Source organism: Coregonus clupeaformis, unplaced genomic scaffold (assembly GCF_020615455.1).
Source record: "Coregonus clupeaformis isolate EN_2021a unplaced genomic scaffold, ASM2061545v1 scaf0599, whole genome shotgun sequence".
In the NCBI taxonomy this organism is placed as follows: domain Eukaryota; kingdom Metazoa; phylum Chordata; class Actinopteri; order Salmoniformes; family Salmonidae; genus Coregonus; species Coregonus clupeaformis.
This window is the reverse complement of record NW_025534054.1, coordinates 14,500-40,000: the sequence shown is the minus strand read 5'-3', so window position 1 is coordinate 40,000 and position 25,501 is coordinate 14,500. Positions and strand designations below refer to the sequence as shown.

The 25,501-nt window shown below is 49.2% G+C and overlaps 1 protein-coding gene across 2 annotated transcripts in view; it reads left to right on the top strand.

The window, feature by feature from the left end:
- The window catches only part of cep89 (centrosomal protein 89), a 266,004-nt gene extending 241,370 nt beyond the window's left edge, over positions 1–24,634 (top strand). For both annotated transcript variants that reach the window (XM_045216077.1, XM_045216076.1), the window contains one exon: positions 23,706–24,634. In XM_045216077.1, the coding sequence (XP_045072012.1) occupies positions 23,706–24,057 (352 nt within the window). In that variant the 3' untranslated portion in view covers positions 24,058–24,634. The remainder of the gene's footprint in view (positions 1–23,705) is intronic.
- Positions 24,635–25,501: the final 867 nt, after the last annotated feature.

Below are 25,501 nucleotides of genomic sequence, written 5' to 3'. Positions count from 1 at the left end.
CCATATGTGATTTATAGAAGTGGGAGCGTCCGTGTGTGATTATAGAAGTGGGAGCGTCCGTGTGATTTATAGAAGTGGGAGCGTCCATGTGATTATAGAAGTGGGAGCGTCCGTGTGATTATAGAAGTGGGAGCGTCCGTGTGATTATAGAAGTGGGAGCGTCCATGTGATTATAGAAGTGGGAGCGTCCGTGTAATTATAGAAGTGGGAGTGTCCGTGTGATTATAGAAGTGGGAGCGTCCATATGTGATTATAGAAGTGGGAGCGTCCGTGTGATTATAGAAGTGGGAGCGTCCGTGTGTGATTATAGAAGTGGGAGTGTCCGTGTGATTATAGAAGTGGGAGCGTCCGTGTGATTATAGAAGTGGGAGCGTCCGTGTGATTATAGAAGTGGGAGCGTCCGTGTGATTATAGAAGTGGGAGCGTCCGTGTGTGATTATAGAAGTGGGAGCGTCCGTGTGATTATAGAAGTGGGAGCGTCCGTGTGTGATTATAGAAGTGGGAGCGTCCGTGTGATTATAGAAGTGGGAGCGTCCGTGTGATTATAGAAGTGGGAGCGTCCGTGTGATTATAGAAGTGGGAGCGTCCATGTGATTATAGAAGTGGGAGTGTCCGTGTGATTATAGAAGTGGGAGCGTCCGTGTGATTATAGAAGTGGGAGCGTCCATGTGATTATAGAAGTGGGAGTGTCCGTGTGATTATAGAAGTGGGAGCGTCCGTGTGATTATAGAAGTGGGAGCGTCCATGTGATTATAGAAGTGGGAGCGTCCGTGTGTGATTATAGAAGTGGGAGCGTCCGTGTGTGATTATAGAAGTTGGAGCGTCCATATGTGATTATAGAAGTGGGAGCGTCCGTGTGATTATAGAAGTGGGAGCGTCCATATGTGATTATAGAAGTGGGAGCGTCCGTGTGATTATAGAAGTGGGAGCGTCCATGTGATTATAGAAGTGGGAGCGTCCGTGTGATTATAGAAGTGGGAGCGTCCGTGTGATTATAGAAGTGGGAGCGTCCGTGTGATTATAGAAGTGGGAGCGTCCGTGTGATTATAGAAGTGGGAGCGTCCGTGTGATTATAGAAGTGGGAGCGTCCGTGTGATTATAGAAGTGGGAGCGTCCGTGTGATTATAGAAGTGGGAGTGTCCGTGTGATTATAGAAGTGGGAGCGTCCGTGTGATTATAGAAGTGGGAGCGTCCATGTGTGATTATAGAAGTGGGAGCGTCCATGTGTGATTATAGAAGTTGGAGCGTCCGTGTGTGATTATAGAGGTGGGAGCGTCCATGTGTGATTATAGAAGTGGGAGCGTCCGTGTGATTATAGAAGTGGGAGCGTCCGTGTGATTATAGAAGTGGGAGCGTCCGTGTGATTATAGAAGTGGGAGCGTCCATGTGATTATAGAAGTGGGAGCGTCCCATGTGTGATTATAGAAGTGGGAGCGTCCGTGTGATTATAGAAGTGGGAGCGTCCGTGTGATTATAGAAGTGGGAGCGTCCGTGTGATTATAGAAGTGGGAGCGTCCATGTGATTATAGAAGTGGGAGCGTCCATGTGTGATTATAGAAGTGGGAGCGTCCGTGTGATTATAGAAGTGGGAGCGTCCGTGTGATTATAGAAGTGGGAGCGTCCGTGTGATTATAGAAGTGATTATAGAAGTAACACCTATAGAAGGTAGAACCCTTTCCCCAGAGGGTTCTACCTGGAACCCGTTTTGGTTCTACCTGGAACCTGGCCAGAAATGTACTGTCTGGTACCTAGTCTATCTCTGGCCAGCACTAGAGAGAGACGAGGGAGCCTCCCAAATGGCACACTATCCCCTATATAGTGCACTACTTCTGAACAGGGCTCTGGTCAAAAGTAGTGCGCTATTTAGGGAACAAGGTGCCATTTGGGAGGCAGACATGAACTGTACCAACCCCAGCCAGCCAGTACTGCTGAACCCAACACAGACATTCCCCTGTACTGTACCAACCCCAGCCAGCCAGTACTGCTGAACCCAACACAAAGACATTCCCCTGTACTGTACCAACCCCAGCCAGCCAGTACTGCTGAACCCAACACAAAGACATTCCCCTGTACTGTACCAACCCCAGCCAGCCAGTACTGCTGAACCCAACACAAAGACATTCCCCTGGACTGTACCAACCCCAGCCAGCCAGTACTGCTGAACCCAACACAAAGACATTCCCCTGGACTGTACCAACCCCAGCCAGCCAGTACTGCTGAACCCAACACAAAGACATTCCCCTGGACTGTACCAACCCCAGCCAGCCAGTACTGCTGAACCCAACACAAAGACATTCCCCTGTACTGTACCAACCCCAGCCAGCCAGTACTGCTGAACCCAACACAAAGACATTCCCCTGGACTGTACCAACCCCAGCCAGCCAGTACTGCTGAACCCAACACAAAGACATTCCCCTGTACTGTGTGGAGCTATCTGAACACCTCCTAGTTCTGGACCGTTCACCAACACACACACACACACACACAGACACACACAGAAAAGACACAGCCTTGAACACTGCCTAGGTCTGGACCGTTCACCAGGAAGCACATAGCAGCTCACTGACTCCCACGGCAACTGGAAAGGGCTCCTTCTAACCAGCAGATGGTTAATATCCAATGCATTCAGCCACAGTAGCACAGTACATCAAGCTCTTTCTAGTTAGCCACTGACTGTTCATAATACATACAGTATGTACATTAACCATTTATATTTTGTTACCCCATGCGTAATGCATTCATCCAATTCACAAGGTATAGTAGGTATGAACCTTCTCACCTCCCACTCCCTCTCTCCTCCCCTCCCCTCTCTGCTGTCCCCCCTCCCCCCTCCCCTGTCCCCCTGTCCCCCTCCCCTGTTCCTTCCCCTGTCCCCTCCCCACTCCCCTGTCTCCCTCTCCCATCCCCTGTCCCCCTCCCCTGTCCCCCTGTCCTCTCCTCTCCCCTCCCCCCTCTCCCCTCCCCTGTCCCCTGTCCTCTCCTCTTCCCTGTCCCCTGTCCCCTCCCCTCTCCCCCCTCCCCTGTCCCCCTGTCCTCTCCTCTCCCCTGTCCCCTCCCTCTCCCCCCTCCCCTGTCCCCCTGTCCCCCTGTCCTGTCCCCTCCCTGTCCCCTCCCCTGTCCCCCTGTCCTCTCCCCTGTCCCCTCCCCTCTCCCCCCTCCCCTGTCCCCCTGTCCTGTCCCCCCTGTCCCCCTGTCCTCTCCTCTCCCCTGTCCCCCTGTCCCCCTGTCCTCTCCCCTGTCCTCTCCTCTCCCCTGTCCCCCTGTCCTCCCCTCTCCCCTGTCCCCCTGTCCTCTCCTCTCCCCTGTCCCCTCCCCTCTCCCCTCTCCCCTGTCCTCTCCCCCTTCTTCCTCTGAGTATTGATGTTGATGATGATAAAGGCTCTTTCTCAGTGATGTTCTGCGTTGCCGCGGGTGATTAGGAACCATGACTCACTCTTAAGTGTGTGACAGAGACAGAGGCCAGGTCATGCCACAGGACCACAGGTAGTTAACTACTGACGACAACACTAGTGTGTGACGCTGCAGAGACAGAGGCCAGGTCACATCACCAGACCACAGGCAGTTAACTACGGACGACAACACTAGTGTGTGACGCTGCAGAGACAGAGGCCAGGTCACATCACCAGACCACAGGACAGAACACAGGTAATTAGCTATTGTGATGGACGTCATGCTGCTGTCTTAACAATAGACCTACCTATTCCTCTTCCTCTCCCTCTCCTCCTTCCTCCTCTCCCTCTCCTCCTTCCTCTCCTCCTTCCTCCTTCCTCCTTCCTCTCCTCCCTCTCCTCTCTTCCCTCTCCTCCTTCCTCTCCCTCTCCTCCTTCCTCCTTCCTCCTTCCTCTCCTCTCTTCCCTCTCCTCCTTCCTCTCCTTCCTCTCCCTCTCCTCTCCCTCTCCTCTCTCCTCTTCTCCTCTCCTCTCCCGCTCTCTGAACAGCTACCATTGAAAGGGTAAAGTGAGTTAGTGTTGTCTACTAGAGGGAGAGATCCATAGTACCTCTGTACAGGTCCTATAATTCACTAGTGGTTGTAACCCCCAGACAGAGAACAGGTCCTATAATTCACTAGTGGTTGTAACCCCCAGACAGAGAACAGGTCCTATAATTCACTAGTGGTTGTAACCCCCAGACAGAGAACAGGTCCTATAATTCACTAGTGGTTGTAACCCCCCAGACAGAGAACAGGTCCTATAATTCACTAGTGGTTGTGACCCCCAGACAGAGAACAGGTCCTATAATTCACTAGTGGTTGTAACCCCCAGACAGAGAACAGGTCCTATAATTCACTAGTGGTTGTAACCCCCAGACAGAGAACAGGTCCTATAATTCACTAGTGGTTGTAACCCCCAGACAGAGAACAGGTCCTATAATTCACTAGTGGTTGTAACCCCCAGACAGAGAACAGGTCCTATAATTCACTAGTGGTTGTAACCCCCAGACAGAGAACAGGTCCTATAATTCACTAGTGGTTGTAACCCCCAGACAGAGAACAGGTCCTATAATTCACTAGTGGTTGTAACCCCCAGACAGAGAACAGGTCCTATAATTCACTAGTGGTTGTAACCCCCAGACAGAGAACAGGTCCTATAATTCACTAGTGGTTGTAACCCCCAGACAGAGAACAGGTCCTATAATTCACTAGTGGTTGTAACCCCCCAGACAGAGAACAGGTCCTATAATTCACTAGTGGTTGTGACCCCCAGACAGAGAACAGGTCCTATAATTCACTAGTGGTTGTGACCCCCAGAGAGAGAACAGGTCCTATAATTCACTAGTGGTTGTGACCCCCAGACAGAGAACAGGTCCTATAATTCACTAGTGGTTGTAACCCCCAGACAGAGAACAGGTCCTATAATTCACTAGTGGTTGTGACCCCCAGACAGAGAACAGGTCCTATAATTCACTAGTGGTTGTAACCCCCCAGACAGAGAACAGGTCCTATAATTCACTAGTGGTTGTGACCCCCAGACAGAGAACAGGTCCTATAATTCACTAGTGGTTGTGACCCCCAGACAGAGAACAGGTCCTATAATTCACTAGTGGTTGTGACCCCCAGACAGAGAACAGGTCCTATAATTCACTAGTGGTTGTGACCCCCAGACAGAGAACAGGTCCTATAATTCACTAGTGGTTGTGACCCCCAGAGAGAGAACAGGTCCTATAATTCACTAGTGGTTGTGACCCCCAGACAGAGAACAGGTCCTATAATTCACTAGTGGTTGTGACCCCCAGACAGAGAACAGGTCCTATAATTCACTAGTGGTTGTAACCCCCAGACAGAGAACAGGTCCTATAATTCACTAGTGGTTGTGACCCCCAGACAGAGAACAGGTCCTATAATTCACTAGTGGTTGTAACCCCCCAGACAGAGAACAGGTCCTATAATTCACTAGTGGTTGTGACCCCCAGACAGAGAACAGGTCCTATAATTCACTAGTGGTTGTAACCCCCAGACAGAGAACAGGTCCTATAATTCACTAGTGGTTGTAACCCCCAGACAGAGAACAGGTCCTATAATTCACTAGTGGTTGTGACCCCCAGACAGAGAACAGGTCCTATAATTCACTAGTGGTTGTGACCCCCCAGACAGAGAACAGGTCCTATAATTCACTAGTGGTTGTGACCCCCAGACAGAGAACAGGTCCTATAATTCACTAGTGGTTGTGACCCCCAGACAGAGAACAGGTCCTATAATTCACTAGTGGTTGTGACCCCCAGACAGAGAACAGGTCCTATAATTCACTAGTGGTTGTGACCCCCAGACAGAGAACAGGTCCTATAATTCACTAGTGGTTGTGACCCCCAGACAGAGAACAGGTCCTATAATTCACTAGTGGTTGTAACCCCCAGACAGAGAACAGGTCCTATAATTCACTAGTGGTTGTGACCCCCAGACAGAGAACAGGTCCTATAATTCACTAGTGGTTGTGACCCCCAGACAGAGAACAGGTCCTATAATTCACTAGTGGTTGTGACCCCCAGACAGAGAACAGGTCCTATAATTCACTAGTGGTTGTGACCCCCAGACAGAGAACAGGTCCTATAATTCACTAGTGGTTGTAACCCCAGACAGAGAACAGGTCCTATAATTCACTAGTGGTTGGTGACCCCCAGACAGAGAACAGGTCCTATAATTCACTAGTGGTTGTAACCCCCAGACAGAGAACAGGTCCTATAATTCACTAGTGGTTGTAACCCCCAGACAGAGAACAGGTCCTATAATTCACTAGTGGTTGTGACCCCCAGACAGAGAACAGGTCCTATAATTCACTAGTGGTTGTGACCCCCAGACAGAGAACAGGTCCTATAATTCACTAGTGGTTGTGACCCCCAGACAGAGAACAGGTCCTATAATTCACTAGTGGTTGTGACCCCCAGACAGAGAACAGGTCCTATAATTCACTAGTGGTTGTGACCCCCAGACAGAGAACAGGTCCTATAATTCACTAGTGGTTGTGACCCCCAGACAGAGAACAGGTCCTATAATTCACTAGTGGTTGTGACCCCCAGACAGAGAACAGGTCCTATAATTCACTAGTGGTTGTGACCCCCAGACAGAGAACAGGTCCTATAATTCACTAGTGGTTGTGACCCCCAGACAGAGAACAGGTCCTATAATTCACTAGTGGTTGTGACCCCCAGACAGAGAACAGGTCCTATAATTCACTAGTGGTTGTGACCCCCAGACAGAGAACAGGTCCTATAATTCACTAGTGGTTGTAACCCCCAGACAGAGAACAGGTCCTATAATTCACTAGTGGTTGTGACCCCCAGACAGAGAACAGGTCCTATAATTCACTAGTGGTTGTGACCCCCAGACAGAGAACAGGTCCTATAATTCACTAGTGGTTGTAACCCCCAGACAGAGAACAGGTCCTATAATTCACTAGTGGTTGTGACCCCCAGACAGAGAACAGGTCCTATAATTCACTAGTGGTTGTAACCCCCAGACAGAGAACAGGTCCTATAATTCACTAGTGGTTGTGACCCCCAGACAGAGAACAGGTCCTATAATTCACTAGTGGTTGTGACCCCCAGACAGAGAACAGGTCCTATAATTCACTAGTGGTTGTGACCCCCAGACAGAGAACAGGTCCTATAATTCACTAGTGGTTGTGACCCCCAGACAGAGAACAGGTCCTATAATTCACTAGTGGTTGTGACCCCCAGACAGAGAACAGGTCCTATAATTCACTAGTGGTTGTGACCCCCAGACAGAGAACAGGTCCTATAATTCACTAGTGGTTGTGACCCCCAGACAGAGAACAGGTCCTATAATTCACTAGTGGTTGTGACCCCCAGACAGAGAACAGGTCCTATAATTCACTAGTGGTTGTGACCCCCAGACAGAGAACAGGTCCTATAATTCACTAGTGGTTGTGACCCCCAGACAGAGAACAGGTCCTATAATTCACTAGTGGTTGTGACCCCCAGACAGAGAACAGGTCCTATAATTCACTAGTGGTTGTGACCCCCAGACAGAGAACAGGTCCTATAATTCACTAGTGGTTGTGACCCCCAGACAGAGAACAGGTCCTATAATTCACTAGTGGTTGTGACCCCCAGACAGAGAACAGGTCCTATAATTCACTAGTGGTTGTGACCCCCAGACAGAGAACAGGTCCTATAATTCACTAGTGGTTGTGACCCCCAGACAGAGAACAGGTCCTATAATTCACTAGTGGTTGTGACCCCCAGACAGAGAACAGGTCCTATAATTCACTAGTGGTTGTGACCCCCAGACAGAGAACAGGTCCTATAATTCACTAGTGGTTGTGACCCCCAGACAGAGAACAGGTCCTATAATTCACTAGTGGTTGTGACCCCCAGACAGAGAACAGGTCCTATAATTCACTAGTGGTTGTGACCCCCAGACAGAGAACAGGTCCTATAATTCACTAGTGGTTGTGACCCCCAGACAGAGAACAGGTCCTATAATTCACTAGTGGTTGTGACCCCCAGACAGAGAACAGGTCCTATAATTCACTAGTGGTTGTGACCCCCAGACAGAGAACAGGTCCTATAATTCACTAGTGGTTGTAACCCCCAGACAGAGAACAGGTCCTATAATTCACTAGTGGTTGTAACCCCCAGACAGAGAACAGGTCCTATAATTCACTAGTGGTTGTGACCCCCAGACAGAGAACAGGTCCTATAATTCACTAGTGGTTGTAACCCCCAGACAGAGAACAGGTCCTATAATTCACTAGTGGTTGTAACCCCCAGACAGAGAACAGGTCCTATAATTCACTAGTGGTTGTAACCCCCAGACAGAGAACAGGTCCTATAATTCACTAGTGGTTGTAACCCCCAGACAGAGAACAGGTCCTATAATTCACTAGTGGTTGTAACCCCCAGACAGAGAACAGGTCCTATAATTCACTAGTGGTTGTAACCCCCAGACAGAGAACAGGTCCTATAATTCACTAGTGGTTGTGACCCCCAGACAGAGAACAGGTCCTATAATTCACTAGTGGTTGTAACCCCCAGACAGAGAACAGGTCCTATAATTCACTAGTGGTTGTGACCCCCAGACAGAGAACAGGTCCTATAATTCACTAGTGGTTGTGACCCCCAGACAGAGAACAGGTCCTATAATTCACTAGTGGTTGTGACCCCCAGACAGAGAACAGGTCCTATAATTCACTAGTGGTTGTGACCCCCAGACAGAGAACAGGTCCTATAATTCACTAGTGGTTGTGACCCCCCAGACAGAGAACAGGTCCTATAATTCACTAGTGGTTGTGACCCCCAGACAGAGAACAGGTCCTATAATTCACTAGTGGTTGTGACCCCCAGACAGAGAACAGGTCCTATAATTCACTAGTGGTTGTAACCCCCAGACAGAGAACAGGTCCTATAATTCACTAGTGGTTGTAACCCCCCAGACAGAGAACAGGTCCTATAATTCACTAGTGGTTGTAACCCCCAGACAGAGAACAGGTCCTATAATTCACTAGTGGTTGTGACCCCCAGACAGAGAACAGGTCCTATAATTCACTAGTGGTTGTGACCCCCAGACAGAGAACAGGTCCTATAATTCACTAGTGGTTGTGACCCCCAGACAGAGAACAGGTCCTATAATTCACTAGTGGTTGTGACCCCCAGACAGAGAACAGGTCCTATAATTCACTAGTGGTTGTGACCCCCAGACAGAGAACAGGTCCTATAATTCACTAGTGGTTGTGACCCCCAGACAGAGAACAGGTCCTATAATTCACTAGTGGTTGTGACCCCCAGACAGAGAACAGGTCCTATAATTCACTAGTGGTTGTGACCCCCAGACAGAGAACAGGTCCTATAATTCACTAGTGGTTGTGACCCCCAGACAGAGAACAGGTCCTATAATTCACTAGTGGTTGTGACCCCCCAGACAGAGAACAGGTCCTATAATTCACTAGTGGTTGTGACCCCCAGACAGAGAACAGGTCCTATAATTCACTAGTGGTTGTGACCCCCAGACAGAGAACAGGTCCTATAATTCACTAGTGGTTGTGACCCCCAGACAGAGAACAGGTCCTATAATTCACTAGTGGTTGTGACCCCAGACAGAGAACAGGTCCTATAATTCACTAGTGGTTGTGACCCCCAGACAGAGAACAGGTCCTATAATTCACTAGTGGTTGTGACCCCAGACAGAGAACAGGTCCTATAATTCACTAGTGGTTGTGACCCCCAGACAGAGAACAGGTCCTATAATTCACTAGTGGTTGTGACCCCCAGACAGAGAACAGGTCCTATAATTCACTAGTGGTTGTGACCCCAGACAGAGAACAGGTCCTATAATTCACTAGTGGTTGTGACCCCCAGACAGAGAACAGGTCCTATAATTCACTAGTGGTTGTGACCCCCAGACAGAGAACAGGTCCTATAATTCACTAGTGGTTGTGACCCCCAGACAGAGAACAGGTCCTATAATTCACTAGTGGTTGTGACCCCCAGACAGAGAACAGGTCCTATAATTCACTAGTGGTTGTGACCCCCAGACAGAGAACAGGTCCTATAATTCACTAGTGGTTGTGACCCCCAGACAGAGAACAGGTCCTATAATTCACTAGTGGTTGTGACCCCCAGACAGAGAACAGGTCCTATAATTCACTAGTGGTTGTGACCCCCAGACAGAGAACAGGTCCTATAATTCACTAGTGGTTGTGACCCCCAGACAGAGAACAGGTCCTATAATTCACTAGTGGTTGTGACCCCCAGACAGAGAACAGGTCCTATAATTCACTAGTGGTTGTGACCCCCAGACAGAGAACAGGTCCTATAATTCACTAGTGGTTGTGACCCCCAGACAGAGAACAGGTCCTATAATTCACTAGTGGTTGTGACCCCCAGACAGAGAACAGGTCCTATAATTCACTAGTGGTTGTGACCCCCAGACAGAGAACAGGTCCTATAATTCACTAGTGGTTGTGACCCCCAGACAGAGAACAGGTCCTATAATTCACTAGTGGTTGTGACCCCCAGACAGAGAACAGGTCCTATAATTCACTAGTGGTTGTGACCCCCAGACAGAGAACAGGTCCTATAATTCACTAGTGGTTGTGACCCCCAGACAGAGAACAGGTCCTATAATTCACTAGTGGTTGTGACCCCCAGACAGAGAACAGGTCCTATAATTCACTAGTGGTTGTGACCCCCAGACAGAGAACAGGTCCTATAATTCACTAGTGGTTGTGACCCCCAGACAGAGAACAGGTCCTATAATTCACTAGTGGTTGTGACCCCCCAGACAGAGAACAGGTCCTATAATTCACTAGTGGTTGTGACCCCCAGACAGAGAACAGGTCCTATAATTCACTAGTGGTTGTGACCCCCAGACAGAGAACAGGTCCTATAATTCACTAGTGGTTGTGACCCCCAGACAGAGAACAGGTCCTATAATTCACTAGTGGTTGTGACCCCCAGACAGAGAACAGGTCCTATAATTCACTAGTGGTTGTGACCCCCAGACAGAGAACAGGTCCTATAATTCACTAGTGGTTGTGACCCCCAGACAGAGAACAGGTCCTATAATTCACTAGTGGTTGTGACCCCCAGACAGAGAACAGGTCCTATAATTCACTAGTGGTTGTGACCCCCAGACAGAGAACAGGTCCTATAATTCACTAGTGGTTGTGACCCCCAGACAGAGAACAGGTCCTATAATTCACTAGTGGTTGTGACCCCCCAGACAGAGAACAGGTCCTATAATTCACTAGTGGTTGTGACCCCCAGACAGAGAACAGGTCCTATAATTCACTAGTGGTTGTGACCCCCAGACAGAGAACAGGTCCTATAATTCACTAGTGGTTGTGACCCCCAGACAGAGAACAGGTCCTATAATTCACTAGTGGTTGTGACCCCCAGACAGAGAACAGGTCCTATAATTCACTAGTGGTTGTGACCCCCAGACAGAGAACAGGTCCTATAATTCACTAGTGGTTGTGACCCCCAGACAGAGAACAGGTCCTATAATTCACTAGTGGTTGTGACCCCCAGACAGAGAACAGGTCCTATAATTCACTAGTGGTTGTGACCCCCAGACAGAGAACAGGTCCTATAATTCACTAGTGGTTGTGACCCCCAGACAGAGAACAGGTCCTATAATTCACTAGTGGTTGTGACCCCCAGACAGAGAACAGGTCCTATAATTCACTAGTGGTTGTGACCCCCAGACAGAGAACAGGTCCTATAATTCACTAGTGGTTGTGACCCCCAGACAGAGAACAGGTCCTATAATTCACTAGTGGTTGTGACCCCCAGACAGAGAACAGGTCCTATAATTCACTAGTGGTTGTGACCCCCAGACAGAGAACAGGTCCTATAATTCACTAGTGGTTGTGACCCCCAGACAGAGAACAGGTCCTATAATTCACTAGTGGTTGTGACCCCCAGACAGAGAACAGGTCCTATAATTCACTAGTGGTTGTGACCCCCAGACAGAGAACAGGTCCTATAATTCACTAGTGGTTGTGACCCCCAGACAGAGAACAGGTCCTATAATTCACTAGTGGTTGTGACCCCCAGACAGAGAACAGGTCCTATAATTCACTAGTGGTTGTGACCCCAGACAGAGAACAGGTCCTATAATTCACTAGTGGTTGTGACCCCCAGACAGAGAACAGGTCCTATAATTCACTAGTGGTTGTGACCCCCAGACAGAGAACAGGTCCTATAATTCACTAGTGGTTGTGACCCCCAGACAGAGAACAGGTCCTATAATTCACTAGTGGTTGTGACCCCAGACAGAGAACAGGTCCTATAATTCACTAGTGGTTGTGACCCCCAGACAGAGAACAGGTCCTATAATTCACTAGTGGTTGTGACCCCCAGACAGAGAACAGGTCCTATAATTCACTAGTGGTTGTGACCCCCAGACAGAGAACAGGTCCTATAATTCACTAGTGGTTGTGACCCCCAGACAGAGAACAGGTCCTATAATTCACTAGTGGTTGTGACCCCCAGACAGAGAACAGGTCCTATAATTCACTAGTGGTTGTGACCCCCAGACAGAGAACAGGTCCTATAATTCACTAGTGGTTGTGACCCCCAGACAGAGAACAGGTCCTATAATTCACTAGTGGTTGTGACCCCCAGACAGAGAACAGGTCCTATAATTCACTAGTGGTTGTGACCCCCAGACAGAGAACAGGTCCTATAATTCACTAGTGGTTGTGACCCCCAGACAGAGAACAGGTCCTATAATTCACTAGTGGTTGTGACCCCCAGACAGAGAACAGGTCCTATAATTCACTAGTGGTTGTGACCCCCAGACAGAGAACAGGTCCTATAATTCACTAGTGGTTGTGACCCCCAGACAGAGAACAGGTCCTATAATTCACTAGTGGTTGTGACCCCCAGACAGAGAACAGGTCCTATAATTCACTAGTGGTTGTGACCCCCAGACAGAGAACAGGTCCTATAATTCACTAGTGGTTGTGACCCCCAGACAGAGAACAGGTCCTATAATTCACTAGTGGTTGTGACCCCCAGACAGAGAACAGGTCCTATAATTCACTAGTGGTTGTGACCCCCAGACAGAGAACAGGTCCTATAATTCACTAGTGGTTGTGACCCCCAGACAGAGAACAGGTCCTATAATTCACTAGTGGTTGTGACCCCCAGACAGAGAACAGGTCCTATAATTCACTAGTGGTTGTGACCCCCAGACAGAGAACAGGTCCTATAATTCACTAGTGGTTGTGACCCCAGACAGAGAACAGGTCCTATAATTCACTAGTGGTTGTGACCCCCAGACAGAGAACAGGTCCTATAATTCACTAGTGGTTGTGACCCCCAGACAGAGAACAGGTCCTATAATTCACTAGTGGTTGTGACCCCCAGACAGAGAACAGGTCCTATAATTCACTAGTGGTTGTGACCCCCAGACAGAGAACAGGTCCTATAATTCACTAGTGGTTGTGACCCCCAGACAGAGAACAGGTCCTATAATTCACTAGTGGTTGTGACCCCCAGACAGAGAACAGGTCCTATAATTCACTAGTGGTTGTGACCCCCAGACAGAGAACAGGTCCTATAATTCACTAGTGGTTGTGACCCCCAGACAGAGAACAGGTCCTATAATTCACTAGTGGTTGTGACCCCCAGACAGAGAACAGGTCCTATAATTCACTAGTGGTTGTGACCCCCAGACAGAGAACAGGTCCTATAATTCACTAGTGGTTGTGACCCCCAGACAGAGAACAGGTCCTATAATTCACTAGTGGTTGTGACCCCCAGACAGAGAACAGGTCCTATAATTCACTAGTGGTTGTGACCCCCAGACAGAGAACAGGTCCTATAATTCACTAGTGGTTGTGACCCCCAGACAGAGAACAGGTCCTATAATTCACTAGTGGTTGTGACCCCCAGACAGAGAACAGGTCCTATAATTCACTAGTGGTTGTGACCCCCAGACAGAGAACAGGTCCTATAATTCACTAGTGGTTGTGACCCCCAGACAGAGAACAGGTCCTATAATTCACTAGTGGTTGTGACCCCCAGACAGAGAACAGGTCCTATAATTCACTAGTGGTTGTGACCCCCAGACAGAGAACAGGTCCTATAATTCACTAGTGGTTGTGACCCCCAGACAGAGAACAGGTCCTATAATTCACTAGTGGTTGTGACCCCCAGACAGAGAACAGGTCCTATAATTCACTAGTGGTTGTGACCCCCAGACAGAGAACAGGTCCTATAATTCACTAGTGGTTGTGACCCCCAGACAGAGAACAGGTCCTATAATTCACTAGTGGTTGTGACCCCCAGACAGAGAACAGGTCCTATAATTCACTAGTGGTTGTGACCCCCAGACAGAGAACAGGTCCTATAATTCCCTAGTGGTTGTGACCCCCAGACAGAGAACAGGTCCTATAATTCACTAGTGGTTGTGACCCCCAGACAGAGAACAGGTCCTATAATTCACTAGTGTTTGTGACCCCCAGACAGAGAACAGGTCCTATAATTCACTAGTGGTTGTGACCCCCAGACAGAGAACAGGTCCTATAATTCACTAGTGGTTGTGACCCCCAGACAGAGAACAGGTCCTATAATTCACTAGTGGTTGTGACCCCCAGACAGAGAACAGGTCCTATAATTCACTAGTGGTTGTGACCCCCAGACAGAGAACAGGTCCTATAATTCACTAGTGGTTGTGACCCCCAGACAGAGAACAGGTCCTATAATTCACTAGTGGTTGTGACCCCCAGACAGAGAACAGGTCCTATAATTCACTAGTGGTTGTAACCCCCAGACAGAGAACAGGTCCTATAATTCACTAGTGGTTGTAACCCCCAGACAGAGAACAGGTCCTATAATTCACTAGAATCAACCAGAATGAGTTACTCTCTCGGGACATGTAAACAATGAGACGTCCTTGTGGCACAAACGGCACCCTATTCCCTATATAGTGCACTACTTTAGACCAGAGAATGGCACCCTATTCCCTATATAGTGCACTACTTTAGACCAGAGAATGGCACCCTATTCCCTATATAGTGCACTACTTTAGACCAGAGAATGGCACCCTGTTCCCTATATAGTGCACTACTTTAGACCAGAGAATGGCACCCTATTCCCTATATAGTGCACTACTTTAGACCAGAGAATGGCACCCTATTCCCTACATAGTGCACTACTTTAGACCAGGGAATGGCACCCTATTCCCTATATAGTGCACTACTTTAGACCAGAGAATGGCACCCTATTCCCTATATAGTGCACTATTTTAGACCAGGGAATGGCACCCTATTCCCTATATAGTGCACTACTTTAGACCAGAGAATGGCACCCTATTCCCTATATAGTGCACTACTTTAGACCAGAGAATGGCACCCTATTCCCTATCTAGTGCACTACTTTAGACCAGGGTCCTATGGGAATAGGGAGGAGGGTGCCATAAGGAACACAGCCTTAGTAAATACAGTGCCTTCGGAAAGTATTCAGACCACTTGACTTTTTCCACATTTTATTACGTTACAGCCTTATTCTAAAACTGATTAAATAGTTTTTTCCCCCCCTCATCAATCTACACACAACACCCCATAATTACAAAGGAAAAACTGGTTTTTAGAAATTTTAGCAAATCTATTATAAATAAAGAACTGAAATATCACATTTACGTATGTATTCAGACTCAGTACTTTGTTGAAGCACCTTTTGGCAGCGATTACAGCCTCGAGTCTTCTTGGGTATGACGCTACAAGCTTGCCACACCTGTATTTGGGGAGTTTCTCCCATTCTTCTCTGCAGATCCTCTCAAGCTCTGTCAGGTTGGATGGGGAGCGTCACTGCACAGCTATTTTCAGGTCTCTCCAGAGATGTTCGATCGGGTTCAAGTCTGGGCTCTGGCTGGGCCACTCAAGGACATTCAGAGAATTGTCCCGAAGCCACTCCTGCGTTGTCTTGGCTGTGTGCTTAGGGTCGTTGTCCTGTTGAAAGGTGAACCTTCGCCCCAGTCTGAGGTCCTGAGTGCTCTGGAGCAGGTTTTCATCAAGGATCTCTCTGTACTTTGCTCTGTTCATCTTTCCCTCGATCCTGACTAGTCTCCCAGTCCCTGCCGCTGAAAAACATCCCCACAGCATGATGCTGCCACCACCATGCTTCATCGTAGGGATGGTGTCAGGTTTCCTCCCGACGTGATGCTTGACATTCAGGCCAAAGAGTTCAATCTTGGTTTCATCAGACCAGAGAATCTTGTTTCTCATGGTCAGAGTCCTTTAGGTGCCTTTTGGCAAACTCCAAGCGGGCTGTCATGTGCCTTTTACTGAGGAGTGGCGTCCGTCTGGCCACTCTACCATAAAGGCCAGATTGGTGGAGTGCTGCAGAGATGGTTGTCCTTCTGGAAGGTTCTCCCATCTCAACAGAATAACTCTGGAGCTCTGTCAGAGTGACCACCGGGTTCTTGGTCACCTCCCTGACCAAGGCCCTTCTCTCCCGATTGCTCAGTTTGTCCGGGCGGCCAGCTCTAGGAAGAGTCTTGGTGGTTCCAAACTTCTTCCATTTCAGAATGATGGAGGCCACTTTGTTCTTGGGGACCTTCAATGCTGCAGAAATGTTTTGGTACCCTTCCCCAGATCTGTGCCTCAACACAATCCTGTCTCGGAGCTCTACGGACAATTCCTTCGACCTCATGGCTTGGTTTTTGCTCTGACATGCACTGTCAACTGTGGGATCTTATATAGACAGGTGTGTGCCTTTCCAAATCATGTCCAATCAATTGAATTTACCACAGGTGAACTCCAATCAAATTGTAGAAACATCTCAAGGATGATCAATGGAAACAGGATACACCTGAGCTCAATTTCGAGACTCATAGCAAAGGATCTGAATACTTATGTAAATAAGGTATTTCCGTTTTTTTTATATTTTGTATACATTTGCAAAAAAAATCGAAAAACCTGTTTTCGCTTTGTCATTATGGGGGTATTGTGTGTAGATTGATAATCAATTTTAGAATAAGGCTGTAACGTAACAAAATGTGGAAAAAGGGAAGGGGTCTGAATACTTTCTGAATGCACCGTATGCTTGGTTCTAACACTCACATGTGTTCACTGCGGTGGTTGGGGTTGTGGTACGTTATATAATATGACGTTAGGTTCACCTTAACATGTCTGTTGACGCCAGAGACAGAGACTCATCAACAGGTAATGACAGTTATTATCTTTCTCTCTGCTGCATCCAGTCACTTTGGGCCTGGACCAGCAGCCCACTGCTTTGACCTGGTGACTGGTGGGCCTGACCATCAGCCCACTGCTTTGACCTGGTGACTGGTGGACTGGACCAGCGGCCCACTGCTTTGACCTGGTGACTGGTGGACTGGACCAGCGGCCCACTGCTTTGACCTGGTGACTGGTGGGCCTGACCATCAGCCCACTGCTTTGACCTGGTGACTGGTGGGCCTGACCATCAGCCCACTGCTTTGACCTGGTGACTGGTGGACTGGACCAGCGGCCCACTGCTTTGACCTGGTGACTGGTGGACTGGACCAGCGGCCCACTGCTTTGACCTGGTGACTGGTGGACTGGACCAGCGGCCCACTGCTTTGACCTGGTGACTGGTGGACTGGACCAGCGGCCCACTGCTTTGACCTGGTGACTGGTGGGCCTGACCATCAGCCCACTGCTTTGACCTGGTGACTGGTGGGCCTGACCATCAGCCCACTGCTTTGACCTGGTGACTGGTGGACTGGACCAGCGGCCCACTGCTTTGACCTGGTGACTGGTGGACCTGACCATCAGCCCACTGCTTTGACCTGGTGACTGGTGGACTGGACCAGCGGCCCACTGCTTTGACCTGGTGACTGGTGGACCTGACCAGGAGCCCACTGCTTTGACCTGGTGACTGGTGGACTGGACCAGCAGCCCACTGCTTTGACCTGGTGACTGGTGGACTGGACCAGCAGCCCACTGCTTTGACCTGGTGACTGGTGGACTGGACCAGCAGCCCACTGCTTTGACCTGGTGACTGGTGGACTGGACCAGCAGCCCACTGCTTTGACCTGGTGACTGGTGGACTGGACCAGCAGCCCACTGCTTTGACCTGGTGACTGGTGGACTGGACCAGCGGCCCACTGCTTTGACCTGGTGACTGGTGGACTGGACCAGCAGCCCACTGCTTTGACCTGGTGACTGGTGGACTGGACCATCAGCCCACTGCTTTGACCTGGTGACTGGTGGACCTGACCATCAGCCCACTGCTTTGACCTGGTGACTGGTGGACCTGACCATCAGCCCACTGCTTTGACCTGGTGACTGGTGGACTGGACCAGCAGCCCACTGCTTTGACCTGGTGACTGGTGGACTGGACCATCAGCCCACTGCTTTGACCTGGTGACTGGTGGACCTGACCATCAGCCCACTGCTTTGACCTGGTGACTGGTGGACCTGACCAGCAGCCCACTGCTTTGACCTGGTGACTGGTGGACTGGACCAGCAGCCCACTGCTTTGACCTGGTGACTGGTGGACTGGACCATCAGCCCACTGCTTTGACCTGGTGACTGGTGGACCTGACCATCAGCCCACTGCTTTGACCTGGTGACTGGTGGACCTGACCATCAGCCCACTGCTTTGACCTGGTGACTGGTGGACTGGACCAGCAGCCCACTGCTTTGACCTGGTGACTGGTGGACTGGACCAGCGGCCCACTGCTTTGACCTGGTGACTGGTGGACCTGACCATCAGCCCACTGCTTTGACCTGGTGACTGGTGGACCTGACCATCAGCCCACTGCTTTGACCTGGTGACTGGTGGACCTGACCATCAGCCCACTGCTTTGACCTGGTGACTGGTGGACTGGACCAGCAGCCCACTGCTTTGACCTGGTGACTGGTGGACCTGACCATCAGCCCACTGCTTTGACCTGGTGACTGGTGGACTTGGCCAGCAGCCCACTGCTTTGACCTGGTGACTGGTGGACCTGACCATCAGCCCACTGCTTTGACCTGGTGACTGGTGGACCATCAGCCCACTGCTTTGACCTGGTGACTGGTGGACTGGACCAGCAGCCCACTGCTTTGACCTGGTGACTGGTGGACCTGACCATCAGCCCACTGCTTTGACCTGGTGACTGGTGGACCTGACCATCAGCCCACTGCTTTGACCTGGTGACTGGTGGACTTGACCAGCAGCCCACTGCTTTGACCTGGTGACTGGTGGACTGGACCAGCAGCCCACTGCTTTGACCTGGTGACTGGTGGACTGGACCAGCAGCCCACTGCTTTGACCTGGTGACTGGTGGACTTGACCAGCAGCCCACTGCTACATTTGACCTATATACAGTACCAGTCAAAAGTTTGGACACACCTACTCATTCAAGGGTTTTTCTTTATTTTTACTATTTTCTACATTGTAGAATAATAGTGAAGACATCAAAACTATGAAATAACACATATGGAATCATGAAGTAACCAAAAAAGTGTTAAACAAAATCAAAATATATGTCACATTTGAGATTCTTTAATTAGCCACCCTTTGCCTTGATGACAGCTTTGCACACGCTTGGCATTCTCTCAACCAGCTTCATTAAATAGTCACCTGCCTGGAATCCATTTCAATTAACAGGTGTGCCTTCTTAAAAGTGGAATTTCTTTCCTTCTTAATGCATTTGAGCCAATCAGTTGTGTTGTGACAAGTTAGAGGTGGTATACAGAAGATAGCCCTATTTGGTAAAAGACCAAGTCCATATTATGGCAAGAACAGCTCAAATAAGAAAAGAGAAATGACAATCTATCATTACTTTAAGACATGAAGGTCAGTCAATACGGAACATTTCAATAAGTTTCTTCAAGTGCAGTCGCAAAAACCATCAAGCGCTATGATGAAACTGGCACTCATGAGGACCACCACAGGAATGGAAGACCCAGAGTTACCTCTGCTGCAGAGGATAAGTTCATTAGAGTTACCAGCCTCAGAAATTGCAGCCCAAATAAATGCTTCACAGAGTTCAAGTCACATACACATCTCAACATCAACTGTTCAGAGGAGACGGTGTGAATCAGGCCTTCGTGGTCGAATTGCTGCAAAGAAACCACTACTAAAGGACACCAATAAGAAGAAGAGACCTGCTTGGGCCAAGAAACACGATTAATGGACATTAGACCGGTGGAAATCTGTCCTTTGGTCTGGAGTCCAAATTTGAGATTTTTGGTTCCAACCACCATGTCTTTGTGAGACGCAGTGTGGGTGAACGGATGATCTCCGCCTGTGTAGTTCCCACCGTAAAGCATGGAGGAGGAGGTGTTATGGTGTGGGGGTGCTTTGCTGTTAACACTTTCTGTGATTTATTTAGAATTCAAGGCAAACTTAACCTGCATGGATACCACAGCATTCTGCAGCGATACACCATCCCATCTGGTTTGGGCTTAGTGGGACTATTATTTGTTTTTCAACAGGACAATGACCCAACACACCTCCTGGCTGTGTAAGGGCTATTTTACCAAGAAGGAGAGCGATGGAGTGCTGCATCAGATTACCTGGCCTCCACAATTGTCACGCCCTGGCTCTGGGGACTCTTAAATGTTGAGCCAGGGTGTGGACGAGGCTACAGGAGGCGACAAGGGAGAAGGAGAGTGTAGGGGCACGGCGAGAGGAGCTGGTTAGGCAGCAGAAGGAGCGGAGGTTTATAAGGGAACCCAGTCCCGCTCCTCGCACCAAGCAAGTGGTGTGTGTCGCCAGTCCGGTCCGGCCCGTTCCAGCTCCCCGCACCAAGCCAGTGGTGCGCGTCGCCAGTCCGGTACGGCCCGTTCCTGCTCCCCGCACCAAGCCAGTGGTGCACGTCGTCAGCCCGGTCCGGCCCGTTCCTGCTCCCCGCACCAAGCCAGTGGTGCGCGTCGTCAGCCCGGTCTGGCCCGTTCCTGCTCCCCGCACCAAGACAGTGGTGCGCGTCGTCAGCCCGGTCTGGCCCGTTCCTGCTCCCCACACCAAGCCAGTGGTGCGCGTCGTCAGCCTGGTCCGGCCCGTTCCTGCTCCCCGCACTAAGCCAGTGGTGCGCGTCGTCAGCCCGGTACGGCCCGTTCCTGCTCCCCGCACCAAGCCAGTGGTGCGCGTCGTCAGCCCGGTCCGGCCCGTTCCTGCTCCCCGCACCAAGCCAGTGGTGCGTGTGTCCAGTCCGGCACGGCCCGTAGCCAGAGTAATCCGCTCCACCGGGGTCCGGTCCAACTCCAGTCAGCGGATCCACTCCGGAGCCAGAGCAATCCGCTCCACCGGTGTCCAGTCCAGCACCGGCCAGTGGCTCCAGTCCGGAGCCTGTACGGTTTGATCCACCGTCGTCGGGTCCAGCTCCAGTCAGCGGTGCCAGACCAGACCAAGGGCGCAACGGGGAGGTGGAGAGAAAGTGGTGGTCACGCCCGGAGCCGGATCCGCCTCCGAGGCGGAATGCCCACCCGGCCCCTACCCTGTTGTGTTTGTGTGGCGCGGTCGCAGTCCGCGCCTTTGGGGCGGGGGGGGGTACTGTCACGCCCTGGCTCTGGGGACTCTTAAATGTTGAGCCAGGGTGTGGAGTTTCTATGTTATATTTTCTATGTTAGTTTCTAGATCGTGTGGATCTATGTTGGCCAGGGTGGTTCCCAATCAGAGGCAGCTGTATCTCGTTGTCTCTGATTGGGGACAATACTTAGGCAGCCTGTTTGGCACTAGTCGGTGTGGGATCTTGTTCCGTTAAGGTTTGTTTTGTGTAACCTAGGACTTCACGTTTCGTTTGTTGTTTTGTGTCGTGTTAAGTACTTAATAAAATGTACGCTTATCACGCAGCGCCTTGGTCCGTATCTTCCGTTAACGATCGTGACAACAATCCCCCGATCTCAACCCAATTGAGATGGTTTGGAATGAGTCGGACAGCAGAGTGAAGGAAAAGCAGCCAACAAGTGCTCAGCATATGTGGGAACTCCTTCAAGACTGTTGGAAAAGCATTCCAGTCAAGAGTGTGCAAAGCTGTCATCAAGGCAAAGGGTGGCTATTTGAAGAATCTCAAATGTAAAATATATTTTGATTTGTTTAACACTTTTTTGGTAACATATGTGTTATTTCATAGTTTTGATGTCTTCACTATTATTCTACAAAGTAAAAAATAGTTAAAATAAAGAACAACCCTTGAATGAGGAGGTGTGTCCAAACGTTTGACTGGTACTGCACTACGTTTGACCAGAGCCATGTGGGACCTAGTCAAAGTTATTGCGCTACATAGGGAATATGGTTCCATTAGGGATGCAGTCTGGGTCCACTCTGGTGTTGACATAAGGCCTGGTTACTGGGTCCATTCTAGTGTTAAGACATAAGGCCTGGTTACTGGGTCCACTCTGGTGTTAAGACATAAGGCCTGGTTACTGGGTCCACTCTGGTGTTGACATAAGGCCTGGTTACTGGGTCCATTCTGGTGTTGACATAAGGCCTGGTTACTGGGTCCACTCTGGTGTTAAGACATAAGGCCTGGTTACTGGGTCCATTCTGGTGTTAAGACATAAGGCCTGGTTACTGGGTCCACTCTGGTGTTAAGACATAAGGCCTGGTTACTGGGTCCACTCTGGTGTTGACATAAGGCCTGGTTACTGGGTCCATTCTGGTGTTAAGACATAAGGCCTGGTTACTGGGTCCATTCTGGTGTTAAGACATAAGGCCTGGTTACTGGGTCCACTAATATAATATGCTTTAGGGTGTGTTGACTTACTCATTGACTCACTCCATACAGTATAACCACTGAGATTCTGTGTCTGAATCACCTTAGTGTCTGAATCAACTTAGTGTCTGAATCAACTTAGTCTCTGAATCAACTTAGTGTCTGAATCACCTTAGTGTCTGAATCAACTTAGTCTCTGAATCAACTTAGTGTCTGAATCACCTTAGTGTCTGAATCAACTTAGTGTCTGAATCACCTTAGTGTCTGAATCACCTTAGTGTCTGAATCACCTTAGTGTCTGAATCACCTTAGTGTCTGAATCACCCTAGTGTCTGAATCACCTTAGTGTCTGAATCACCTTAGTGTCTGAATCACCTTAGTGTCTGAATCACCTTAGTGTCTGAATCACCTTAGTGTCTGAATCACCTTAGTGTCTGAATCATCTTAGTGTCTGAATCACCTTAGTGTCTGAATCACCTTAGTGTCTGAATCACCTTAGTGTCTGAATCACCTTAGTGTCTGAATCAACTTAGTGTCTGAATCACCTTAGTGTCACCTTAGTGTCTGAATCACCTTAGTGTCTGAATCACCTTAGTGTCTGAATCACCTTAGTGTCTGAATCAACTTAGTGCCTGAATCACCTTAGTGTCTGAATAGACTTAGTGTCTGAATCACCTTAGTGTCTGAATCACCTTAGTGTCTGAATCACCTTAGTGTCTGAATCACCTTAGTGTCTGAATCAACTTAGTGCCTGAATCACCTTAGTGTCTGAATCAACTTAGTGTCTGAATCGGAGGTTTGAATATGCAGGTTTTGTCTTTTTCTGTGATAATGATTTTTGACCAATGTGAGCGTTCTTTTGTGTGATCACATTGGTCTGACTGTTTGTAACTGTCTCTCAGATTTCAATAACACAATAGATACAACATATTAATTCTCTCTCTCTCTCTCTCTCTCTCTCTCTCTCTCTCTCATATTCTCTCTGTCTCTCTCTCTCTCTCTCTCTGTCTCTCTCTATCTCTCTCTCTCTCTCTCTCTCTCTCTCTCTCTCTCTCTCTTTCTCTTTCTCTTTCTCTGTCTCTCTCTCCCTCTCTCTCTGTCTCTGTTCCAGAGAGGTGGAAGGTGAGTTGGAGGTGGTGTGGGGGGCAGCGACCAGAGAGAACCAAAGGATTAGGGAGACCCTCCAGGACTCCAGCCCACCTCTCCCCTCCCTCAGCCCAGCCAGAGGGCACCATGGCAGTGGTCTGAGCGATGGACCCTCCCCCGGCTGGCTCTCCCACCCCCGGGATGAGGTGTTCTCCCCCCGTCCGCACCCTGACAGCCGCCCTCCCTTCACCTCCTCTCCCCAGAGCGCCGGCCGGCCCGGCCTCCACCGCAGCCCTATGTTCGAGTCCGACTCGGACCAGCACCAGAACCCCTCCTCAGATGAGAGCGAGAAGAACGGCATGGACTTCTATTCTTAGTGTCCCTTTTGTATTGATCTTACAGAAGACCAGTAGCCTGGTCCCAGATCTGTTGGCGCTCTTGCTAACTCCATTGCTCAGTGCCAAGCCAAACATGACATGACCATTCCATAAGGAGTTGGCAAGAGAGTAGAACCACACTGGCACCAGGCTAGAAGACCAGGTCTGTGTTGGTCAGACTGTTCAAACAATTCCCAAGGTATTCACTTGATGATTTACAATGTTAAAACCCAAGTAATAGTGTGTTTATTTACGTAGCTCTGTTTTGAGTGTGTATGATCTCTGTGTTATTGAGTAGATTTGATGTATGTATGGCTGACTCCGTGTCTCGGCTGACTCCGTGTCTCGGCTGACTCCGTGTCTCGGCTGACTCCGTGTCTCGGCTGACTCCGTGTCTCGGCTGACTCCGTGTCTCGGCTGACTCCGTGTCTCGGCTGACTCCGTGTCTTAATCAAACTGCATTACTGTGCGTCTATTATCCAATCTAGCTCTTTAATAAATGTATAATTTTCTGTTCACCTGCTGTCCTGTTGTTCATCCATTTAACCGTAATTACCAGACTTGCGTCCCAAATGGCACCCTAGTCCCTTTATAGTGCACTACTTTAGACCAGAGAATGGCACCCTAGTCCCTTTATAGTGCACTACTTTAGACCAGAGAATGGCACCCTAGTCCCTTTATAGTGCACTACTTTAGACCAGAGAATGGCACCCTATTCCCTATATAGTGCACTACTTTAGACCAGGGCCCATAGTGAATAGGGTTCCATTTGGGACACAGATTCATGTTATGAAGATGCAGGCCGTTAGCTCTCCTGAAAGACAAAAGTCCACAAACTCACGTTGTCTCTGCGCTGCTGTGCGGTTCGTTACTGCTTGGATATCTGACAAATGTTTCATTTTTTTTTTACTTTTACTAACCGTTTAATCAAAACTCTGCATTTCACGAATTTACCAACGTCTTAGTTATTTCCTCGCTCAACTTTTTTCATTCAACTTTTTCACCCCGGAGGCTTTATCTGGACATGGTTCTACAGGAGGCTTTATCTGGACATGGTTCTACAGGAGGCTTTATCTGGACATGGTTCTACAGGACCCTTTATCTGGACATGGTTCTACAGGACCCTTTATCTGGACATGGTTCTACAGGACCCTTTATCTGGACATGGTTCTACAGGAGGCTTTATCTGGACATGGTTCTACAGGAGGCTTTATCTGGACATGGTTCTACAGGAGGCTTTATCTGGACATGGTTCTACAGGAGGCTTTATCTGGACATGGTTCTACAGGAGGCTTTATCTGGACATGGTTCTACAGGAGGCTTTATCTGGACATGGTTCTACAGGACGCTTTATCTGGACATGGTTCTACAGGAGGCTTTATCTGGACATGGTTCTACAGGAGGCTTTATCTGGACATGGTTCTACAGGAGGCTTTATCTGGAC